At 43.2% G+C, this 23,533-nt stretch overlaps 2 protein-coding genes across 2 annotated transcripts in view; both read left to right on the top strand.

Moving 5' to 3' along the window:
• Nucleotides 1–1,749, top strand: part of LOC134339470 (shiftless antiviral inhibitor of ribosomal frameshifting protein homolog) — a 47,526-nt gene extending 45,777 nt beyond the window's left edge. The window contains exon 8 of the mRNA XM_063036008.1: nt 1,045–1,749. Within this exon, the coding sequence (XP_062892078.1) occupies nt 1,045–1,253 (209 nt within the window). The 3' untranslated portion in view covers nt 1,254–1,749. The remainder of the gene's footprint in view (nt 1–1,044) is intronic.
• Nucleotides 1,750–7,573: 5,824 nt separating this feature from the next.
• The window catches only part of LOC134339290 (microfibril-associated glycoprotein 4-like), a 48,434-nt gene continuing 32,474 nt past the window's right edge, over nt 7,574–23,533 (top strand). Inside the window, 3 exon segments of the mRNA XM_063035667.1 lie at nt 7,574–7,585; nt 11,591–11,676; nt 11,678–11,700. Coding sequence (XP_062891737.1) covers nt 7,574–7,585; nt 11,591–11,676; nt 11,678–11,700 — 121 coding nt within the window.

Genomic DNA, 23,533 nt, shown 5'->3' with positions numbered 1-23,533 from the left:
AGGTTCAACATGTTGTGTGTTCAGAGACGCTCTTCTGCACATGCAGTTGTAACACGTGTTTATCTTGTGTTACTATCACCTTCCTGTCAGCCTGAACCAGTCTGGCCATTCTCCTCTCACCTCTTTCATTAACAAGGTCTTTTTTACCCACACAATGGCCATTCACTGGACTTTTCTTTTGTTTTTTTTTCCCCATCATTCTCTATAAACTTTAGAGCCTGTTGCGCATGAAAATCCCAGGAGATCAGCAGTCTCTGAGAAACACAAACCATCCCGTCTGGCAACAACAATCATTCCACTGTCGAAGTCACTTAGATCATATTCTTCCCCCATTCAGATGTCTGGTCTGAACAACAACTGAACCTCTTGACCATGTCTGCATGCTTTTATGCACTGAATTTTTGCCACATGATTGGCTGATTAGATGTTTGCATTAATGAATAGGTGTACCTAATAAAGTGGCCAGGTATGTAATGTATGCAAATCTGTATGTTACAAGTTAACCCATTTATTACTGGATATCAGCTTTTACTTCATACACCATCCAATTGTACTGTGGGGGCACCATACTCTCATTTTTTTTTACAAAATATCTTTATTACAAATTCAGTTCTGCAATATATACAAACTAGTGACGAACACAATTACTACACTACAAATAGACAAGCGACATTAAACTACAATGTTTCCATCTCCATCAATGATGGAAATAACCCTCCATGGAGCCCAATGGCACCACGCTGTCATGGACTGAAGTCGTCCGATAAGACAGCCCTTCAACTCTTCCTCAAGGGTATGGGTGATCGAGCTTTGACCATAGATTGAGAAATCACTCCACCATCAGAAGAGAACTGTTTTCCTGTTACAATCCTATAGATGAATCTGCTACCTACCTCATACAAATTAGACAGAAGTTAAGGTGGAGGGATTTAATTCAAACTGATTTACTGGGTGTCCATCCAAAGGGGGGGGTGACAGGCAGACTGCTTTGCCTTGTGTTTGCTTTAACGTCAACATTCACCAAAATTCTCCTGCCTGTTGTAGAGCCCTATGTCCCCGGGACTCACTGCGTCCATCCCGAAACACGGAGGGTTCGTGGTCTCCCCAGGATTCTGCTGCCCTGCGACCCCCACGAGTCCACTGGCTCCACCGTGGCCAGCTGCATCAGCCAGGGCTCCATGATGGAGTGTGATGTTGAGGAAATCATCCTGGAGGACCTGAACAGAATCCAGGAGGAAGACGAAGGTGAATGACCTGCAGCCCAGTGGTTCTGTGGAATTCTCAACGCTGTCCATCTGGAGGAACGATGGATGCTCAGGCATCCAGCAGCTTTGAAAGACGGGGAAAGTGACACAAGGCTTAGATTTGTTCACACAAGGCTTACTGGAGAGGGGAAGCTTGGCATTTTTCTTAATTAAAACCACTCTTCCAGGTCTGTATATTTCAGCGAAACGGTCCACAAAATAAAAATTTCTTTCATAATTTTCTTCCCTTTTCATATCTCAGATTCAGATTTATTTATCACATGTACATTGAAACACAATAAAAAGTATTATTTGTGTTAGCAACCAACACACCCAAGGATGTGGTATGGACAGCACACAAGTGCCACTACATATTCCGATGTCAACACAGCATACCCAGCAGAACAACACTGAACACAACAAGCAACAAAACAACAACAGCAAAACAAGCCCCTCCCTCCCAGCCAGCCACCCACCCACCCACACACACACACACAAGGACAGATCTCCAACTCCAGGGCAGGCCTCTGGGCCTCCACTCTCCAGGCTTGGACTTCTGGACTTGTGATTGACCTTCAGGCTTTGCTCTTCAGGATCGACCTTCAGACGAGTCGCTCACCGGATAGTTAAATGGGATGTGAGGACAATGTTCCACTTGCAAGGGAGACCAAAAGGGGGGAGGGAGCAGTGGGCCATAAACACAAGTTAGCCGTTTGTAAATCCAGTGAGCAATTTGGGTAGAGTGTTGAGGAGATGAATCCTGGTCCCACAAAGTTCTATCTGCTCACAGAGTTTATTCTCACTGGGATTAAGGAGGCTGGGGGGGTGGCCTCATAGAGATTTATGGAATTATGGAGGACATTGTTGGGATTGACATTCAGCATCTTTTCCACAGGACGGGGGAGACAAGAACCAGAGGGCACTGGTTTAACATGGGAGGGGAGAAATCAAGAAATTGATTGTGGAACTCATTAAGGGGAAGTCGGGAGAATACACGGCAGTATTCATTGAGGGGTCAGCAGTGGAAAGGGCAAACAGCTTTTAGTTCCTGGGTGTCAATATCTCCAAGAATCTGACTTGGGCCAACGCTCTGAGGCAATCGTGAAGAAGGCCCACCAACGGTTCCACTCTGTTATGAGTCTGAGAGACTTTGTACGTCAGCAAAGACTCTTGCAGGTTTCTACAGATATACTGGACGGTGGAGGGCATTCTGGCTGGCTGCATCACAGCCTGCTATGAAGGCTTCAACGCACAGGATCACAAGAGGCTGCAGAGGGTTGTAGACCCGCCCAGCTCCATCACAGGCATAACCCTCCCCACCATCAAGGACATAGAACATAGAATAGTACAGCACAGTACAGGCCCTTCAGCCCACAATGTTGTGCCGACCCTCAAACCCTGCCTCCCATATAAGCCCCCACCTTAGATTCCTCCATATACCTGTCTAGTAGTCTCTTAAACTTCACTGGTGTATCTGCTGTGACGAGAATACACATAAAATTAAGATGTTTGCTGGCCTGGGTTAGCATCAGTGACATCAGCAAGTGGTCTGCCACCTGCCCTCAGGGGAAGGAGAGATAAGGAACAATGGAGCAGCGTCTGGAGATGTGTAATGAAGGGACGGGGGAGAGAGAGCTGTCTGGAGCGTCTCCCCCTTTGAACCCTGAACTGTCTGAAGTGATGGACAGGCGATGCCCCAGCAGGGGGATAAAAAGGGACAGGTTCGCTAAGGCAGGACACGCAGGACACCCGAGGTAACGAGACCCTGGAAGCGATGCGCCTCTCACGAGTCGGTGGGAAGTACCAGACAACGCCCAGGGTGGAAAGGTACGATCAGCGGGAACCCGGTGTGTGTCCGCCCTTGCTTGGGTGCCAGGTTCACTGCAGAGGATCGACCGCATCTGGAGGAGGGGTCACAGTCGGTGACCTCAGGTGACATCAGCAAGGACCCGCCCAAAAGCTGCTTGAGAGCCAGATCGCCGGTCTGTGAGTGAAGCCGTGTCTGAATGATCAGTTGTTCCCGTTCTCTCTCTCTCTCCCCCCACGTTGTCCATCGCCATGGCAACGATTACTGCGAACTGAACTACTAAATTGGACTGAACTTTGAGTCACTTTGAAATTTGGTCATTTACCCCTAGACAACGATAGAGCTTGATTGATGCTGTTATCTTAATTCTGTGCACATGTGTGTTTATCATTGCTGAACTGTTGCATTTATTATCCTTTCGATTACTGTGTTGCTTGTTTCTTTAATAAAACTTTCTTAGTTCTGGTACTCCAGACTCCAACTGAGTGATCCATTTCTGCTGGTTTGGCAACCCAGTTACGGGGTACGTAACACTGCCTCCACCACTGACTCAGGCAGTGCATTCCACGCACCAACCACTCTCTGAGTAAAAAACCTTCCTCTAATATCCCCCTTGAACTTCCCACCCCTTACCTTAAAGCCATGTCCTCTTGTATTGAGCAGTGGTGCCCTGGGGAAGAGGTGCTGGCTATCCACTCTATCTATTCCTCTTATTATCTCGTACACCTCTATCATGTCTCCTCTCATCCTCCTTCTCTCCAAAGAGTAAAGCCCTAGCTCCCTTAATCTCTGATCATAATGCATATTTTCTAAACCAGGCAGCATCCTGGTAAATCTCCTCTGTACCCTTTCCAATGCTTCCACATCCTTCCTATAGTGAGGTGACCAGAACTGGACACAATACTCCAAGTGTGGCCTAACCAGAGTTTTATAGAGCTGCATCATTACATCGCGACTCTTAAACTCTATCCCTCAACTTATGAAAGCTAACACCCCATAAGCTTTCTTAACTACCCTATCCACCTGTGAGGCAACTTTCAGGGATCTGTGGACATGTACCCCGAGATCCCTCTGCTCCTCCACACCACCAAGTATCCTGCCATTTACTTTGTACTCTGCCTTGGAGTTTGTCCTTCCAAAATGTACCACCTCACACTTCTCCGGGTTGAACTCCATCTACCACTTCTCAGCCCACTTCTGCATCCTATCAATGTCTCTCTGCAATCTTTGACAATCCTCTACACTATCTACAACACCACCAACCTTTGTGTCGTCTGCAAACTCGCCAACCCACCCTTCTACCCCCACATCCAGGTCGTTAATAAAAATCACGAAAAGTAGAGGTCCCAGAACAGATCCTTGTGGGACACCAGTAGTCACAATCCTCCAATCTGAATGTACTCCCTCCACCACCACCCTCTGCCTTCTGCAGGCAAGCCAATTCTGAACCAACCTGGCCAAACCACCCTGGATCCCATGCCTTCTAACTTTCTGAATAAGCCTACCATGTGGAACCTTGTCAAATGCTTTACTAAAATCCATATAGATCACATCCACTGCACTACCCTCATCTATATGCCTGGTCACCTCCTCAAAGAATTCTATCAGGCTTGTTAGACATGATCTGCCCTTCACAAAGCCATGCTGACTGTCCCTGATCAGACCATGATTCTCTAAATGCCTATAGATCCAATCTCTAAGAATCTTTTCCAACAGCTTTCCCACCACAGACGTAAGGCTCACTGGTCTATAATTACCCGGACTATCCCTACTACCTTTTTTGAACAAGGGAACAACATTCGCCTCCCTCCAATCCTCCAGTACCATTCCCGTGGACAACGAGGACATAAAGATCCTAGCCAGAGGCTCAGCAATCTCTTCTCTCGCCTCGTGGAGAAGCCTGGGGAATATTCCGTCAGGCCCCGGGGACTTATCTGTCCTAATGTATTTTAACAACTCCAACACCTCCTCTCCCTTAATATCAACATGCTCCAGAACATCAACCTCACTCATATTGTCCTCACCATCATCAAGTTCCCTCTCATTGGTGAATACCGAAGAGAAGTATTCATTGAGGACCTTGCTCACTTCCACAGTCTCCAGGCACATCTTCCGTCCTTTATCTCTAATCGGTCCTACCTTCACTCCTGTCATCCTTTTTTTCTTCACATAATTGAAGAATGCCTTGGGGTTTTCCTTTACCCTACTTGCCAAGGCCTTCTCATGCCCCCTTCTTGCTCTTCTCAGCCTTCAAGAGGCAGCATCCATCACCAAAGACCCTCACCATTCGGGAAATCCCCTCGACGTTTCGGGCTGAGACCTCTCCTCAGAACGGATGGTACTGATTCTGATTGCAATTACTGTACTGGGTCTTGTTCCCCGGTGCTCAGTACTGCAGCTGACCGCTATGTGGTGCCCTTGAGTCCTCAGGGCCAGCCAGCAATTAGAGCAGGTCAGACAAAATAACAGGGTTCTTCAAATTTCAGAACAGTACTCAGAAGGAAACAAGTTACTATGCAAATAACATTATATAGTTATATATTATATAATTACATTACTTACTATGCAAAGTAAAATGTTAATTTTGGGCTTTTAATCGATTCCCAGTGCACTGAACTGTTCTCCTTAAACTCAGGCACAGTTACTGGATTAGCCAGTGAGTTAGGCTGCATTTCTGCTTTAGAAATTTTCTTTGTAATTATTTGCATAAATCTACTTAAAATTAAAGCCAAAATTGCTGGAATTTAGCAGCATGGTGGCAGACGTACTGGCTTGCAGCTCCAGTTACCTAGGTTTGATCCTGACCTCAGGTGCTCTCTCTGTGTGGAGTCTGCCCATTCTCCCAGGTTTCCTTCCTGGGTGCTCTGGCTTCCAGCTGCGTCCTGCTGGTGCGTGAGTACGTTTATTAGTTACGGTAACTGGTGTGGTATCCAGGGGGTGCTGATGGGAATGGGGGTGGGGGAGAATAAAGGGCAACTGGGTTAAACTGGGAGTAGTGTGCATGGACTCAGTAGCCCAAGGACCCGTTCTCTATATGATCATCAAGTCGGCCAGCATATGTGGAGAGGGAGGAAGAGTTAACTTAGAATTGTACAGCACAGAACAGCCTTTTTCCCACAACGTCGTGCCAACGTTTTAACCAACACCATGATCAATTTATCTCTTCCCTCCTATGTAGCCAATAATCCTCCATTTTGCTTTCATCCATGTGCCTTTCTAAGAGTCTGTTAAATGTCCCTAATGTATCTTCCTCCACCACTACCCCTATGCAGTGCATTTATAAAAAACATACCTCTGACATCGCCCCTAAACTTTCTTCCCATCACCTTAAAAGGACGTCCTCTGATATTAGCCCTTTCTGTCCTGGTCCACTCTGTCCATGCACCTTATTGTCTCATACACCTCTATCAAGTCACCTCTCATCCTCCCATCTTGCTTCACCTTTCCTCATAAGGCATACTCTCTCAGGCAGGCAGCATCCTGGTGAATCTTTTCTGCACCCCCTCTAAAGCTTCCACATCCATCCTATAATGAAGCGACCAGAACTGAGTACCATGCTCCAAGTGTGGTCTAAACAGGATTTTGTAGAGCTGCAACATTAGCTTGTGGCTCTTGGGCTCGATCACCTGTCTAATGAAGCCCAACGCACCATACATCTTCTTCACCTCTCTAATAATCCTGCCGTGAACCTTGTATTTCTTGCCTTCGAATTTCACCTTCCAGAGTGTACCACGTGCCATTTTTCTCGACTGAACTCCTCCTCCCACTTTTCAGACCAGCTCTGCATCCTGTCAATGTCCCCTGGTAACCCACAGCAACCTTTTACACGACCTTTACAGGAGGGAATGGAAGTAGCACAATGAAAGGAGGGTTAAGTGATCAAGGGGTTAAAACGAGAGATTCTGCAGCTGCTGGAAATCTTGAGCAACACACACAAAATGCTGGAGGAACTCAGAAAGTCAGGCAGCATCTGTGGGGAGGAATAGACCGACAACGTTTTGGGCTGAGACCTCTCGTCAGGACTGGAGAGGAAGCGGGGAGAAGCCATAATGAGAAGGTTCCTGGTCTCATCTATCAGCTTCCAGTTTGTACTCCTTCCCTCCTCCCATCTTCATATCTTGGGGAAGTAATCCACTGGACTCTGTAGTGCTTTAAAAGTTAGATAAGGTGCTGCGATTAGAGCTACTTTGAACTTTTGGCTCAATCAAATTACACTAGGCTCTCCTACATTCCTCTGCTGGTTTGTCTTTGGGAGGGAAGGGAATGGAGTAGTGGCCATGGACATTGGAAGTTGATGAAGTTCCTCTTGATTATATTCTCAAAATGGAAGAAAACCTGTTTGAAATCTGGACAGGCTGCATTGGAGTTGAAAGTAAAGATTCTCATCTGAAAATAATCATCAATAAATCCTGGTGCCTCGACGTCTGCCTTGAGCCATTTTATTCCAATACAGCAGCTTACTCGGGTCACATCTTGTCGCAGGAACCACCCACTACTCTCAGACACCTGACAGGCTTTCAGCATGAAAATACAGGTAAGAACAGGTCCTGGGAGTGAAGTCGATGGAACACTTACTTGCTTTGGCTTGGCAGTTGTTACAGGAAGTAGAGCCAAGGGTTGCCTTGCACATTTGCCGTCACGGCTTTTAAAAAAGAAACAGACTCTGTACGCGCACAGTGACCACGTCATTAGCTACCTCTGGGACTTAATAAGCTGGCCACTGAGTGTATGTTTGTGGTCTTCTGCTGCTGTAGGTTATCCACTTCAATGTTCGACCTGTTGTGCATTCAGAGATTTCCAGAACTGCTGGGGAGGGTTTAAACTAATTTGGCAGGGGGTTGGGAACCAGAATGATAAGGATCAGAAAGGGGCAATTGACAGATGAGTAGAGACCATGTGTAATGAGACGGTGAGGAAGGACAGGGAGATGATAGGGCAAAATTGCAGTCGGTGGGATGAGTTGAAGTGTAACAGGGGACAAAATCAAAAGTGGTAATGAATACAGAATCAAAGGAGTTATATTTGAATGAATGTAGTATATGGAATAAGGTAGATTATATTGAGGTGCAGTTAGAGATTGGCAGGTATGAAGTTGTGGGCTTCACTGAGTCGTGGCTGAAAGAAGACCGTAGTTGGGATCTTAATATCCAAGGATACACATTGTATTGAATGGACAGGTAGTAAGCAGAGGGGGTGGGGTGGCTGTTTTGGTAAAACAAAAATGAAATCAAATCCTTAGAAAGAGGTGACATAGATGCAGAATCCTTGTGGTTAGAGATAGGAATTGTAAAGGTAAAAAAGATCTGATGGGAGTTATATACAGGCCTCTGGACAGTACCCAGGATGGGGGATACAAATTACAACAGGAGATAGAAAAGGCATGAAAAAAGAGCAATGTTACAATAGTCACAGGGGATTTCAGTATGCAGGGAGCTTGGGAAAATCAGGCTGGTGCTAGATCCCAGGAGAGGGAACTTGTAGAATACCCATGAGATTTTGTTTTTGGAGCAGCTTGTGTGGTTGAGCCCACGAGGGAAAAGGCAATTTTGGATTGGGTGCTGTGCAATGAACCAGATTAGGTTCGGGAGTTTAAGGTAAAGGGACCCTTAGGAAGCAGTGATCATAATATGGCAGAACTGACCGTGCAGTTTGGGAGGGAGATGTGTCAGTATTACAGTAGAGTCAAGAGAATTACAGGGGCATGAGAGAGGAGCTGGCCAAGGTCGATTAGGAGGGGACACTAGCAGCGACCATGGCAGAATGTAATGGCTCATGTTTCCGGGGGCAATTCGGACGGAGCAGGATAGATACACCCCAGAGATGAATGGGGGACTGTGGCTGACAAGGGAATTCAAAGACAGCGTAAAAGCAAAAGAGAAGGTATATAATTTAGCAAATATTAGTGTGAAGTTAGAGGATTGGGAAGCTTTTAAAAAGAACCAGAAAGCCACTAAAAAACCACAAGGAGAGAGAAGATGAAATATGAGGGTAAGCTAGCCAATAATATAAAAGAGGAGACCAAAAGATCTTTCAGATATATAAGGAGTAAGGGAAAGGAAAGAGCAGATATCGAACCTCCGGAGAGGTAATGGGGACAAAGAAATGACAGACAAACTTAATATCTATTTTGCATCAGTCTTTGCTTTGAAAGACACTAGCAGAATGCCAGAAGTTTGAGAGTGTCAGGGTGCAGGAGTGAGCGTAGTTGCACACACAAGGACTCTAATACTTGCACTAACAGCACTTTGTGCATTACTGTGATCTTCTGGTGCTGCTGCAAATTACTTTCTGCTACTTATCTATTTAATACTGGTTTTCTATTACCGTCTTGTTTTTATCTACCACTTTATTTAATTGCCTGAGAGGAAGCCAAACAGAGTTTCATTCTACCTATGAATAATAACAATAAAGATCATTCAATTCAATTATTACTAAGTAGAAGGTGCTTGGGAACTTGAAAGGTCTCAAGGTAGATCAGTCACCAGGAGCAGATGGACTACACCTATGTTTCTGAAAGAGGTAGGTCATGAGATCGTGGAGGCATTCGCAATGATCTTTCAAGAATCACTAGATTATGGAGTGGTTCTGGAGTACTGGAAAATTGAGTAGAAGAGAGGAAATTGTAGGCTAGTTAGCTTGACTTCAATGCTTGGGAAGATGTTGGAGTCCATTATCAAGGACGAGGGTTTGGGGTACTTGGAGGCACATGATAACATAGGCCAAAGTCAGCATGGTTTCCTTAAGGGGAAAATTTGCCTGACAAATTTGTGGGAATTCTTTAAGGAAATAGCAGGCAGGGTAGACGGTGGGACATTGTTTGTTTGGATTTTCAGCAGGCCTTTGACAAGCTGTGGCACATCGGGCTGCTTTGCAGGATAAGAGCCCATGGTATTACAGGAAAGATACAAGCATGGATAGCAGATTGACTGACTGGCAGGATGCAAATGACTGAGAATAAAGGAGCCCTTTATTGGTTGGCTGCCAGTGACTAGCTGTGTTCTGTTGGGGTCTGTGTTGGGACTGCTCCTTTTCCTGTTATATGTCAATGATTTAGATGACGGAATTGATGACAGGTAGAGACAGGTAGTGCTGAGGAAGCAGGAAGACTGCCGAATGACTTAGACAGATCGGGAAAATGGGCAAAGATGTGGCAGATGGAATATAGTGTAGGGAAGTTTATGGGATGCACATCGATAGGAAAAATAAAGGCATAGACTATTTTCTAAGAGGGGAGAATATTCAAAATTCAGAAGTGCAAAGGGACTTGGGAGTCCTTGTGTAGGATCTCCTAAAGGTTAATTTACAGGTTGGCTTGTTGGTAAGGAAGGCAAATGCAAAGTTAACATTCATATCAAGAGGACTAGAATATAAAAGCAAGGATGAAATGCCCAGACTTTATAAAGCACTTGTCAGACACACTCGGAGTATTGTGAGTCTCATGAGAATGATTCTGGGAATGAAAGGGTTAGCGTTCGAGGGGCATTTGATGCCTCTGGGCCTGTACTTGCTGGAGTTTAGAAGAATGGGGGGGGGGAAATCTCTTTGAAACATATCAAATATTGTAAGGCTTACAGACTGGATGTGGAGAGGATGCTTCCTATAGTGGGGGAGTCTAGGACCAGAGGGCATAGTCTAGAATAGAGGGACATCCATTTAGAACAGAGGTGAGAAGGAATTTCTTTAGCCGGAATGTAGTAGATCTGTGGGCTACTTTGCCTCAGATGTCTGTGAAGGCAAGTCATTGAGTATATTTGAAGCAGATGCTGATAGGATCTTGATTAGTCAGGGTATCAAAGGTTACGGGGGGAAGTCATGAGAATGGTGCTGAGATGGAGAATAACTCAGCCATGATGGAATGGCGGACTGTTCTTGATGGGACCAAATGGTCTAATTCTGCTCCTGTGCCTTATGGTTGCTTTCGCACACCACTATTGTAATGCGTGATTATTTGGTTTACTGGTGCCTTCCTGTCAGTTTGAGCCAGTCTGGCTATTCTCCTCTGGCTCTCTCATTAGCAAGGCATTTTTTACCACAGGTCAGCTGCTCACTGGATTTTTATTTTGCAATATTCTCTGTAAACGTTAGAGTTTGCTGTGTGAAAATCCCAGGAGATCAGTAGTTTCTGAGATACTCACACCACCCCATCTGGCACCAACAATCATTCCACAGTCAAAGACAATTAGGTCATATTTGTTCCCCATTCTAAGAAAATGGCATTGATCATTAAGGACCCCCATCACCCAGGACATGCCTTCTGCTCATTACTACCACCAGAGAGGAGGTACAGGAACCAGAAGACACACACTCAACATTTTAAAAATAGCTTCTTTCCCTCCACCTTCATATTTCTGAATGGACTACGACGTCATGAACACTACCTCGTTTCTTTTGGGTCTTTTTGCACTACTTATTTATTTAAAAGCATGTATTTCTTATTATAATTGATTGTATATTTTATATATTGCATTGTACGGCGGAAAAACAACAGATTTCACAACGTATATCAGTGATAATAGATCTGATTCTGACTGTCTTTTAGTTTCGTCTCTTTTTTGGCCTGGCTGCTTCATTCTTCTGCCAAGTCATGATGATGCCTCATAGCTACCGGAGCCTGGATCCTCAGCCTCAGATTTCACACCAGACCCTTGGGTAAGTTGAGACTGGGTTTTTATAAATTCTCAGTTACCACTGCTTTCCTTCTCCACCCCATGACCTACCACTCCCACCCCTCACATTTCTCTGATACCTTTTGAGTCAAAGGTATTGGGAGGGGGAGCATTCTGATCCTGTTTTAATGAGAAATTTAACAAGACAGCTCTGGTGAGAGATTAAGAAGAGAGAGAGATTAGCGTCTTCCGGTAAGATGGCAGTGTGTTCAGACTTAGCGGCCTCTCAGGGCCAAACAATTTTTGTTAAATATCTTTTAAACAATTGCAAGACAATACTGGACTCCAGGAACTTTGGGTACCGCAGGTCTATCCTGTCAGTGAGTTGGTCCTTGATCGGAATAGCTGGACTGGGTGTGGGAGGAGCTGGACAGGGTTTGAAGGTGCTGGACTGTGTTGCTGCCTACTACAGGAAGGCACTGGAGTTGGTGCACGAAGGTAGCGTGCAGTGCAGCTGTGGGTGATCATCTTGGACGTTTCTCTTGCCATTACAAGACCCTGTTGGATAGTGAAAATGCAAGATGCCGCAGGCCTGCTACCCTTGTTTGGTGGTGCGGCAGATGGTGGGGAAGCTGTGTGGCCTCAGTTGTAGCCTCAAGCCGCGGCCTTGCCTGCTGCTGCAGTTCAGGAGAGGAGATGCCGGAGGTGGTGTAGCGTGGTGTCCAAGTTCGGTTGGGGGCTGGCCTCTCCGGTCAGTGCTGCCCTCCAGTGTCTGATTGGTGGAATGACAGGCTGGATTGCAGTGGCTGTGCACTGCCAAGAACTGTACCATCAATCTGCGGGACACGTCCCTCAGGGACTTGGGCTATACGTATGTTTTTCTGAGTGACCATATATTTTTTGCTAGCTATTTTGATTCACATGCTGTGTATGTTTTGCACATTTGTCCCAGAGGAACACTGTTTCGTTTGGCTGCATTCATGTATGGTTGAATGATAATTAAATTTGAATTTGATTTGATGTGATTTGATTCATTAATCAAATGTACTTTGCAATATACAGTGAAATATGTCGTTTCCATTAAGTAAAATCAACGAGGATTGTGCTGGGCATCCCGCGAATGTCGCGATACTACTGGCACTGATGTAGCGTGCCCACAACTCACTAAACCTAACCATATGACTTTGGAAAGTGGGGGAAAACTGGAGCACTGACATAGAGCCCACACGGTCAGGGGGAGACGTGGAGCCCACATGGTCACGGGGAGACGGAATGCCCACGCGGCCATGGGGAGACATAACGCTTACACGGTCACGGGGAGACATAAAGCCCACGCAGTCACGAGGAGACGTAAAGCCCACGCGGTCACGGGGAGATGTAGAGCCGACGTGGTCACGGGGAGACATAGCACCCACGCGGCCACGGGGAGACGTAACGCTTACGCGGCCATGGGGAGACGTGGAGCCCACACGGTCACGGGGAGACATGGAGCCCACACGGCCACGGGGAGATGTAGAACCCACGTGGCCACGGGGAGACGTGGAGCCCACGCCGTCACGGGGAGACATGGAGCCCACACGGCCACGGGGAGACGTAGAACCCACGTGGCCACGGGGAGACGTGGAGCCCACGCCGTCACGGGGAGACGTGGAGCCCACGCGGTCACGGGGAGACGTAGCGCCCACGCGGTCACGGGGAGACATGGAGCCCACGCGGTCACGGGGAGATGTAGCACCCACGTGGTCACGGGGAAACGTAACGCTTACGCGGCCACGGGGAGATGTAGAGCCCACGCGGTCACGGGGAGACGTAAATCGCATGCGGTCACGAGGAGACATAGAGCCCACGCGGTCACGGGGAGAACGCACAAACTCTTTACAGGCATTGGCAGGAGTTGAACCCCGGTCGGTGATCATCTGGTGCAGTAAAGCACTAAACACTTCACTACCCTGCTGCCCCAGTCCAAATTGTTCTACTTTGTTAGAAATAGGCAGACTAGTCAGAACAAGATACCAACTGAATGTTCTCTTCTGTGCAATTACTGCCAGTTTTGAAGATACAGTATATTTTCACTCATACTGTCAGTGGAGGTAACTGAACCGAGTTAGTTGCTGGGATGTTTCAGAGACAACCGTGTGACTGTAGCTGGGAAGACCAGGTTTATATTCTCGGAGGAAAATGGTGAACCCAATGGCTTTTTACAACAGACTAGTGGTTGCGTGGTCACTGGCTTCGTTATGCAATTGGACATTCCAAACTGTGAGGAAGAATAAAAATGGCACTTGTGTAGGATTAGTATTAATGGATGTCAGATGGTCCATGTGGACTCGGTGACATGATTCCATGCTGTATTAATTAACCTTCGGCCGAGAGTTCAATTCCTGCTGAGGTAGATGTAGCATTTAGATCAAAAAGTATTAACCAGTATTTCATAAGGAGCAACTTTTCTCAGTAACTGAGACCTTGATGCTGTTGATTTGTAGTAAAAACCCATCTGGTTCACCAATGCCTCTTGATAATGTGGTTCAGTGTGAACTGGCCTCATCACATGCTGCTCTGTCAGAGGCGGGCGTTGAATGCTGGTCCCACCAACGATTCTGGGGCTGGCGGTGCAGTGGTAAAATTGTAGAATTAGGATATGAGTGAAGTTTCAGATGGTTGTGAGTGTGACTGGGATAATCAGTGAGTTAGAACCTTGGAGCTCGGAGATCGTGGGGTGGGAAAATGGTGATGGGGCAGTCAATGAACAATGGGAGAAAATAAGGGCAGGTTATTGAAGCACCTGGCAGATGTCTCAATCTGGAACTGTGTTGGGAAGATTAGTGGAATGTCCAGTGTGGGGTGTTCGGGACACAATGTGATCCACGTTCCCCTGCAGTATCTCACTGGGTGCAGTTGCCTGCTGAATATTGGAAGGACTAGATAGAGTGGGCATGGAGAGCATGTTTCCATTGGTGGGGAAGTCTAGGACCAGAGGCCACAGCCTCAGAATAGATGACATCCCTTTAGAACAGAGATGAGGAGGAATTTCTTTATCCAGAGGGTGGTACATCTATGGATTTCCTTGCCATAGATGACTGTGATGGCATATTTAAGGAGAGGTTGATAAGTTCTTGATTAGTAAGGGTGTCAAAGGTTACAGGGAGAAGGCAGGAAAATATGGTTGGGAGGGATAATAAATCAGCTATGAATAAATGGAGGAGCAGACTTGATGGGCCGAATGACCTAATTCTGAACTGAGTTAATTGCTAGGATGTTCCTAACCACAGATGCTTTGTCTTATGAAAAGTAATAGCGCACAGATTCTTGAGACTTTGGCGAAAACGTATCCCACTAAGAAAAGTGCTAATTCCGTTGAAAATGAATAACATTTTCTTATTTTAAATAATCAGGGTTGATCGTCTGAGGGTCTTTTGCACAAATGCAACATTTTTTCATATATTTGTTTTTAATTTTATAAATTATATGATAGCCCAGTACCCACAAAATCAGTTGTCCTGAGACAAGAGATTATCATTTCAATTTGATAAAAACATGTGAAAAAAATCATTTAAAGTGTATAATATATATGCCAGATGAAAGAGTAGAGTGAGAAACCTCCTTAAAACTAAAAGCAATGAATTTTCAACAATATTTACTCTTATTCTGTGGTTGCTCAAAATGTGTCCCAAGTTTTTGTCAACACCATCAGATATTTTTTTTTGAAAAAGCAATAAAATCAGGCAACATGTTCAACTATATTCCTGAGGACCCCCCTTTCTACCCTCCACATCTGTTAAATGCAACAAGGTCAAACAAGCTCCTGCAAATTTGCTACTTTTTTCCAATAATTTTTACATATTTATTGATGTTGCTACTGTCACAACCGTGACATGTCAACACTCTCCTTTGTATAGAAAGAATTATTTTAAATTACGACATAAATTTATGTATTTTAAGTAGAGGCCAGAGACAGCTAGCAACAGAGGGAAAACAAGCTCGCTCCTGTATACAGCTCATGCATGTCCTGTAAAAAAGTGTGTTTTGTCACCACCGTCAGACGTCAACACCATCAGGTTTTCTGTCTGACGGTGGTGACACGTAGTTTGATGGTGTTGACAAAAACATCCAAATCATTCTCAATGGAGGCTTGAATATAATTTATGATCACAATAAATAGTAATGCTTGTAATGTTTCATTAACCTCTATATTTATAATATACATAATTTCCCCTTTATTTCTTCCACACACAGGCCTACAATATTTCCTTAATTTACGTATCCCCAATGACTAAAACCATAAATGAATTTAGTTGCACCATTTCATAATCATTGTATAAAATTTCACCAAATTAAACATAATTAAATTCATAGTAATTTTGCGCAATTTCATAGTAATTCCATTAAATTCTGACCTTCCTTTTACGTATTTTAGGAAGTCATGGCTAGGCAGCAGCTATCAGTGGAGGAGAAAAGGAGAAGAAACAGGGAATACCAAGAAAAGCGGAGAGAAAAATATATAGTGAGCCAGAGTTAAAGGAGGAATACCTGAGAAAGGGAAAGCAAAGATGGAAGAAGAGAGTAGAGAATGGGAAGATAAAAACTATCAGTGATTTGAATGAAAGGGAAAAGGGCAGTAAGAGACAGGCATGGAAACGTAGACAGCAAAAGTCAAGAGAGCATAAGAGAAAGGGCTCAGAACTTCCCCCAGATAGTCCATTGGATCAGACTATACAGGAGCCAGCTCGCAGTAGGCAGTCTATAGCAGAGGAAAGGGAAAGAAAGAAAACAAGAGCAAGATACTCGAGAGAGATGAAAGCTTTGAAAAATAAACTTCAGGAGATAATGAAAGATAGAAACAAACTGAAAAAGTGTTGGCAATGAGAGCAAACTAGAAATAAAAAAACACAAGGATTACCAAGAGAAAAAACAGAGCAGATGCTACAGGGAAGCAAACTCAAAAACCGCTCCATCAAGAAAACCCTGCTCTTCTACAACTGTCTCGTTCAAGAATTTAATCAAAACAAAAATAATTTACAGTCTGCTCAAAAATCAAAGAACTTGACTCTATCAGGCAGGGTTCTAAAGAAATATCGCCTAATACACGAGACAAAGCAGTTCGGGCTGACATACAACACTCTGCGAAAGAGACAAAAGACCCACACATTCAAACAATAACCCAGATGGTTCAGGATTTCTACCGTAATGCTGCACGAATGACGACTGACAAACAGGACATGATAACATGGAAGGAAATAAAGCATCAGAAAATGATTCTGACTGACACAATATTCAACCTCCACAGGGAGTTCATCAAAAAGGAAGCAACTGTAAAACTCAGTTATTCATGCCTCTGTGCTTTACGTTCATTCTGTGTCACAGCACCAAACCATCAATTGAAAGACATGCCAACGCCAATACCATGAAAATGCAAAGCTGATGTTTCAGGTCCTAAGAGCATATGGTATTGTCAAGTCCAGCAAATTGAAGGATAGTTTTGAACTTGTGTGTTGCTCTCAGACAAGTGAGGCATGTCTTCTGGGCTCCTGCACCCAGTGTCTCCACGAGCACACACTTCCCACCCCACAGCAAGAGTTGACCGATGTTGAGTGGCAGCAACGGGAACGAGTTCAGGACCAAACAGCAGATGGAATTCACTATAATACAAGACTTGTGAAGCACAATGGCACACTGGTAGAGCTCATCAAACTGTATGAAGACAAACTAAAGAGTGAAACAACAACACGTGTGTGCTTGATTCAGAACCAGTCCAGGGAATACAGGAGCATGATACAGAACTGCAATGAAAGCACTGTAATTGTGCATGTGGACTTTTCTGGGGCATGGAAATGCAAATATAGTTCTGAGGTACAGTCACGCCATTTTGGTCAGAACATCCACAGCTCAATCTGCACACTGGCACGTACTACACAAAAGAAGAGAAAGCAGGATTTTGTACCATATCAGAATCCAAGCAATAGGATGCTTCTGCCACTTGGACTCACATGGAACCAGTCCTCAGAGATGGTCCTACCACAATGGGAAAGAACAGGGGGCCTTTGGCGATGCTGATGGAGGAAATGGAGCAGGAACCTCAGAGTGGGCCTGACAGGCCTACGACAGATATATCTGCTGGTGTCATTAATTGTGGAGATTGGCTTGCAGTCATTTATGACCAAAATTGGTGGTTAGCAAAGGCTGTCACTGTGGGTGCTCATCATCAAGATGTTCAACTGGAGTTTCTCCACCCTCATGGGCCCAACACACGCTTCCATCCAAAACCAGGTGGAAAGGATATGTGCTTCGTACCAGTTGAAGATATTCTGGTCAGACTGATGGAGCCATCATCACCGGGTCGTGCAAGCAGGACGAGGGAGATCTACCACCTGTCTAATGAAGTCATGAGCTTCATAGAGGAGGAGAATATTAATCGTCTACTTCCTGATAAAGCTGACTGAACGTTTTCGAAGATTTTCAAGCCCTGAAATGGATGGAATTATTTTTAGTTACTGGTGTATTTTCTGATGTTTATGCTTAAACATTACAGTTGTACTGTAGTTTTTATTTTGCTGTTTACCATTGTTGTTAATATTTACAGAAGGATAAAATGTACATGACAATTCGTTATTTGGTGTACCAAATTGTTAAATAAAGTTGTTAAGCAAGGAAGCATTGACTTGAGTGGTGAAAAGGTTGGAATTGTTTGTTGTAATTAGACCACTGCCACCACCGTCAGGTCTCAGTCACCACCGTCAGATGGAACTTTCTTCGTTTTTGTAATTGTCTCTTTAAAATTAAAAATGTGTTTTTTATGTCCAAAATTGTTATTTTGTATATTTAAAGCCAATGATAAAAGTTGCACAACGTAAGAGTTTTTAAAGGAGTACATGTGAAATAGTATAAAAAATGAACAAAAGTGAATATTCAACATTTAACACCATATATGTGTACCTATGGTGTAGACACAATGATTTAAAAGCTGTAAATCTATATAAGACTAAATAAATAGGAATAATTAGCTTTTTATTGTGACTGACTGTGTTGACAAAAACTAAGTAATGACAAGAAAAAAACATATTTTATGAAAAAATTACAAAATCAGGCGGTTGCACTGAAATATTGCTTGATTGCTGAGACCTTGCTCTATAAACATATAAGTTTATTAACATTTAAAATTTTTCCTTTTCAAAATTAAAACCTGTTTTATCCAAATTCTCAAGGATCAGTGAGTGGATAGTTGGATTGGCAAGTGTTTTGGGTGGAAAGAATGGATAACTTGGTTGTAAAATGGAGCTCTAGTGGGCTGTGTACTACATGGAACACAATGAATAATTTAATTATGGGATGTTGAAGCATAGAAACCACTGAGGTAGTTCTGAGCAGGGACCATAGAGACCAGCAGTGATGGAGGCTTGGAGACGGTAATTGGGAGTAACACTCTTACTAATAAAGATCACGTAAAATCTTTCAATCTGTTTCAAACCACTCCGAATTATACTCATTCGGTGGAGAAACTTGGCCCTTCAGATAACCACTGCATTTTTGATAACAAAACGCAAAGAAGTAAACTTTTATTTTAGTCAGGAAGAATGCCTCCTCAGAAAGGGTCCGGGTTACAGAGCTCATTTCAGGCTTTGGTTCAGACAAGCTAAGAAAGAATATGCTGGCATTAGAGAAGGTCCAGAAGAGGATCCTGGGTGTGAAACGGTTAACCTACGAGGAGCGTTTGATGGCTCTGAGTCTGTACTCGCTGGCGTTTAGAAGAATGAGGGGGACCTTGTTGAAACCTATCGAATTTTGAGAAGCCCAGATAGAGAGTGGACGTGGAGAGGATGTTCCCAGTAGTGAAGAGTCCAGGACCAGAAGGCACAGCCTCAGAAAGGAGGCACATCTCTTTAGAACACAGATGAGGAGGAATTTCTTCAGCCAGAGAGCAGTGAATGTGAAGAATTCATTACCATAGACGGCTGTGGAGTCCAACTCGTTCAGTATATTTAAAGCTAGGTTGCTAGGTACTTGATTAGTAAGGGCGTCAAAGGTTATGGGGAAATGCAGGAGAATGTGGTGTAATACCCTGGTATAAGACTATGCTTTATTTCATTAACACAGTTATGCTTTTGGGTATTTTATTTTCTGCAGATTTTCTCAAAATGCAGTCAGTGTTCCTATAATTACATTATACAATCGGGTAGTTCATTTTTGCTGTTTAAAATAAAAAAATCAGTTGATTGATAATTAGGCTTGTTGAATTAGCCGAAAGGATTTGTCTTGAGAAGAGCGTGGGAAAAAGATTGGGGGACCATTTTTTAGAGAGGGTGCGGGATCAAAGAAGGAAAATGGAAACGGACATTGAACATCGCAGAAGAACATGGTGAAACGCTCATCCAGCCCATTTGGAAGGACAGGTATCGCTGTCGTAAAATCCTTGTGCAGACAATGGTCACATGGAGAACGTACAGATAACTTTTAGTTAGTTAGATAGCATATGACCTTGGGGAAAATTTGTCGCCTTTTCCTTGGACGGTGCGTAAATATTTTTTTTTTCTGGGATGGATTCTTCAGTGCAAAACCATTTCAATACTGTGTGTAAATAAAATGAAACAAACTGAATTGATTAAGCAATAATGATTATGTCATTGATATAGACTCATATATATGTGATGGGCCTTTTCTTTATTTTGTATTACATAGTTTATTGTATTTGTTATAGTTTAAAATACAGTGCCTATAAAAAGTACTCACTGTCCTTGGAAGTTTTCATGTTTTATTGTTTTACAACATTGAATCACAGTGGATGTAATTTGGCTTTTTGACACTGATTAACAAAAAAGAATCTTTAGTGTCAAAGAGAAAATGATTTTCTACAAATTGGTCTAAATTTATTACAATTACTAAGTATTCACCCCCTTCAAATCAGTATTGACTAGATGCACCTTTGGCAGCAATTACAGCCTGGAGTTTGTGGGGATAGGTCTCTGTCAGGTTTGCACATCTGGACACTGCAATTTTTCCACATTCTTTACAAGATTTCTCAAGCTCTGTCAGATTGCATGGGGATCATGAGTGAACAGCCTTTTTCATGTCTGGCCACAAATTCTCAGTTGGATTGAGGTCTGGACTCTGACGCGGCTACTCCAGGACATTAACTTTGTTGTTTTTAAGCCATTCCTGTGTAGCATTGACTTTTTGCTTGGGGTCATTGTCTTGCTGGAGAACAAAACTTCTTCTAAGTTGTAGTTCTCTTGCAGATTGCATCAGGTTTTCCTGCAGGATTTCCCTGAACTTTGCTGCATTGATTTTACCCTCTACCTCCACAAGCCTTCCAGGGCTGCTGAAGTGAAGCATCCCCACAGCATGATGCAGCCATCACCATGCTTCATGGTAGGGATGATGTGTTTTTGATGATGTGCAGTGTTTGGCTTATGCCAAACATAGCATTTAGTCTGATAGTCAAATAGCTCAATTTTGGTTTCATCAGACCACAGAACCTTCTTCTAGCTGACTTCAGAGTCTAGCACATGCCTTCTGGCAAACTAACCAAGAGCTCACGTGAGGTTTTTCAAAAGTGGCTTTCTCTTTGCCATTCTCTGATTAAGCTGTGACTGGTGAAGCACCTGGACAACAGTTGTACGCACAGTCTCTCCCATCTCAGCCACTGAATCTTGTAACTCCCCCAGAGCTGTTATGGGGTCTCTTGGTGGCCTCCCTCACTAGTCCCCTTCTTGCACGGTCACTCAGTTTTTGAGGTCAGCCTGCTCTAGGCAGATTTACAGCTGTGCCATATTCTTTCCATTTCTTGATGATTGACTTAACTGTTCTCCAAGTGATATTCAGTGACTTGGAAATTGTCTTGTATTCATCTCCTGACTCGTGCTTTTCAATAACCTTTTCTCAGAGTTGATTGGAGTGTTCTTTTGTCTTCATGGTGTAGTGTTTGCCAGGATACTGACTCACCAGCAGTTGGAACTTCTTCTTCGGACTTTTAATGGTGGTTGGCAGTCCAACTTAAAGGTACATTACCACCATCAACTGGACTGGAGTGTGGTGTAGAGAATTGGGAAATAAAACCCCTACTAGTTCTTCATCGAATGAAAGCTAAATTACCCCCAAAAGCCTGAACGTTTGTAAATAATGGAAGACAATATTGTGAATTAAATTAAAGTTAGTTCCATAACTTAGTAAAGTTTTTAAATGAAAACTATCAATCCCCAAAGCTAGTAGTGCAGCCTGCATTTGCTTTCTTTCAACCCTATATGCTTCACCTCGTAAAAGAATGAGTTCAAACGTTTCATAATGATGGCCAAACCTACACACCCCAGACTGGTTTTCCAACAAGATATAAAGAATGCTTAACTGTAGTGTGCCCAATTCTAAGTCAAGTTATTTAATTCTTTCCCTTCTTGTTTTACCCCCTTTTCCCATCAATCCAATAGTTTTACGTATTCTGTAAAACCTTATGCCCTTTATCCAACAAATTTTGCCATCGTCCCCTAATTCTTAACCCACCAACCCCATAACTTCTGATTTGCTAAGTGGAAAGTCTAAATCTACATTGATCTTTTAACAGCTTTTTTGGCCAATCAACCTGCTCGTTCTCCTCAACACCTCTGTGTGCAGAGACCCACAAGAAAAAGCCATGTAAACCAATACTTTAAAGATGAAATAAAGTTTGAAGAGCTTCTAGCAGTAAATATGACCCACTGACCTGTTTTAAGACTAGACTTTTCTTTTTAAATCTTTTTATTAATTATTATTGAAAATCAACAACAAAAAAAATACATTGAAGTAATCGAGTCGATATATCAATATGTACAATAAGTGTTAAACTATCAACCAAGTTGAACAATATATCAATAATAATAAAAAAATCAAAATGTTAAAGCTTTTTTTTTGGAAAAAAGAAAGAAGGAAAAAGAACCCCTGCTAACTAAAACAAAAAAAAGCCCTAACAAAAAAACAAACAAAAAAAAACATTTGGAGCACAAACCCAGAGCTATACACCATACAAGCTTCCATTAGAAAAAAGACATCAATCCACCAACCAAATCCATTTACCCAAGAATCAGAAGGGGACCATCTTAATTAACTTAAATCAAACGATAGTAGCGGGCAAAATGACCCCACCTTTTCTCAAAGTCAGATCGAGGATCAAAAGTTCGACTTCTGATTTTCTCCCAACTAAGACATAAAATCACCTGGGAAAACCATTGTATCAAAGTGGGAGCGGAGGCACCTTTCGATTTTAATAAAATAGCCCTTCTGGCCAATAGTGTGACAAATGCAATTACATATTGGTCTAATATAGAGATACCACGAATATATTGAGGGATTATACCGAACAAAACTTTCAATTTATTAGGTTTTTAATTAATTTTTGAAGCTTTAGAAATTGTAGAAAAAATAGATTTCCAAAACTGTTTCAATACAGAACACGACCAAAACATATGTGTCAATATAGCTGTCTCAATTTTACATCTATTACATCTATAACATTAGGAAATATTTTAGACAGTTTCTCCTTTGTCAAATAATAACGATGTACAATTTTAAAATGAATTGGAGAGTGACTGGCACAAATTGAAGAAGAGTTAACCAACTTCAAAATTCACAACCAATCCTTTGTTATCAAGGTCACGTTAAGCTCTCTTTCCCAATCTTGCTTAATCTTAAGTAAAGGATAATTATCCTGCTGTAATAGTAAATTATGAATTTTCCCAATGAAACCTTTCACTAAAGGGTTCATTTCTAAAATAATGTCTAATAGGTCAGAATCTTGTATACATGGAAAATTACTTAAATATTCTTGTAAGAAATGTCTGACCGGAAGATATTGCAAAAAGTGTGAGTATGAGAGAGAATATTTAGTTACTAATTTCTCAAAGGACATCAATCGGCCT

The sequence above is a fragment of the Mobula hypostoma genome, chromosome 29 (genome assembly GCF_963921235.1).
Source record: "Mobula hypostoma chromosome 29, sMobHyp1.1, whole genome shotgun sequence".
NCBI classification, from domain to species: Eukaryota; Metazoa; Chordata; class Chondrichthyes; order Myliobatiformes; family Myliobatidae; genus Mobula; species Mobula hypostoma.
The sequence above is the reverse complement of the archived record's forward strand: the minus strand, read 5'-3'. Positions and strand labels throughout refer to the sequence as shown.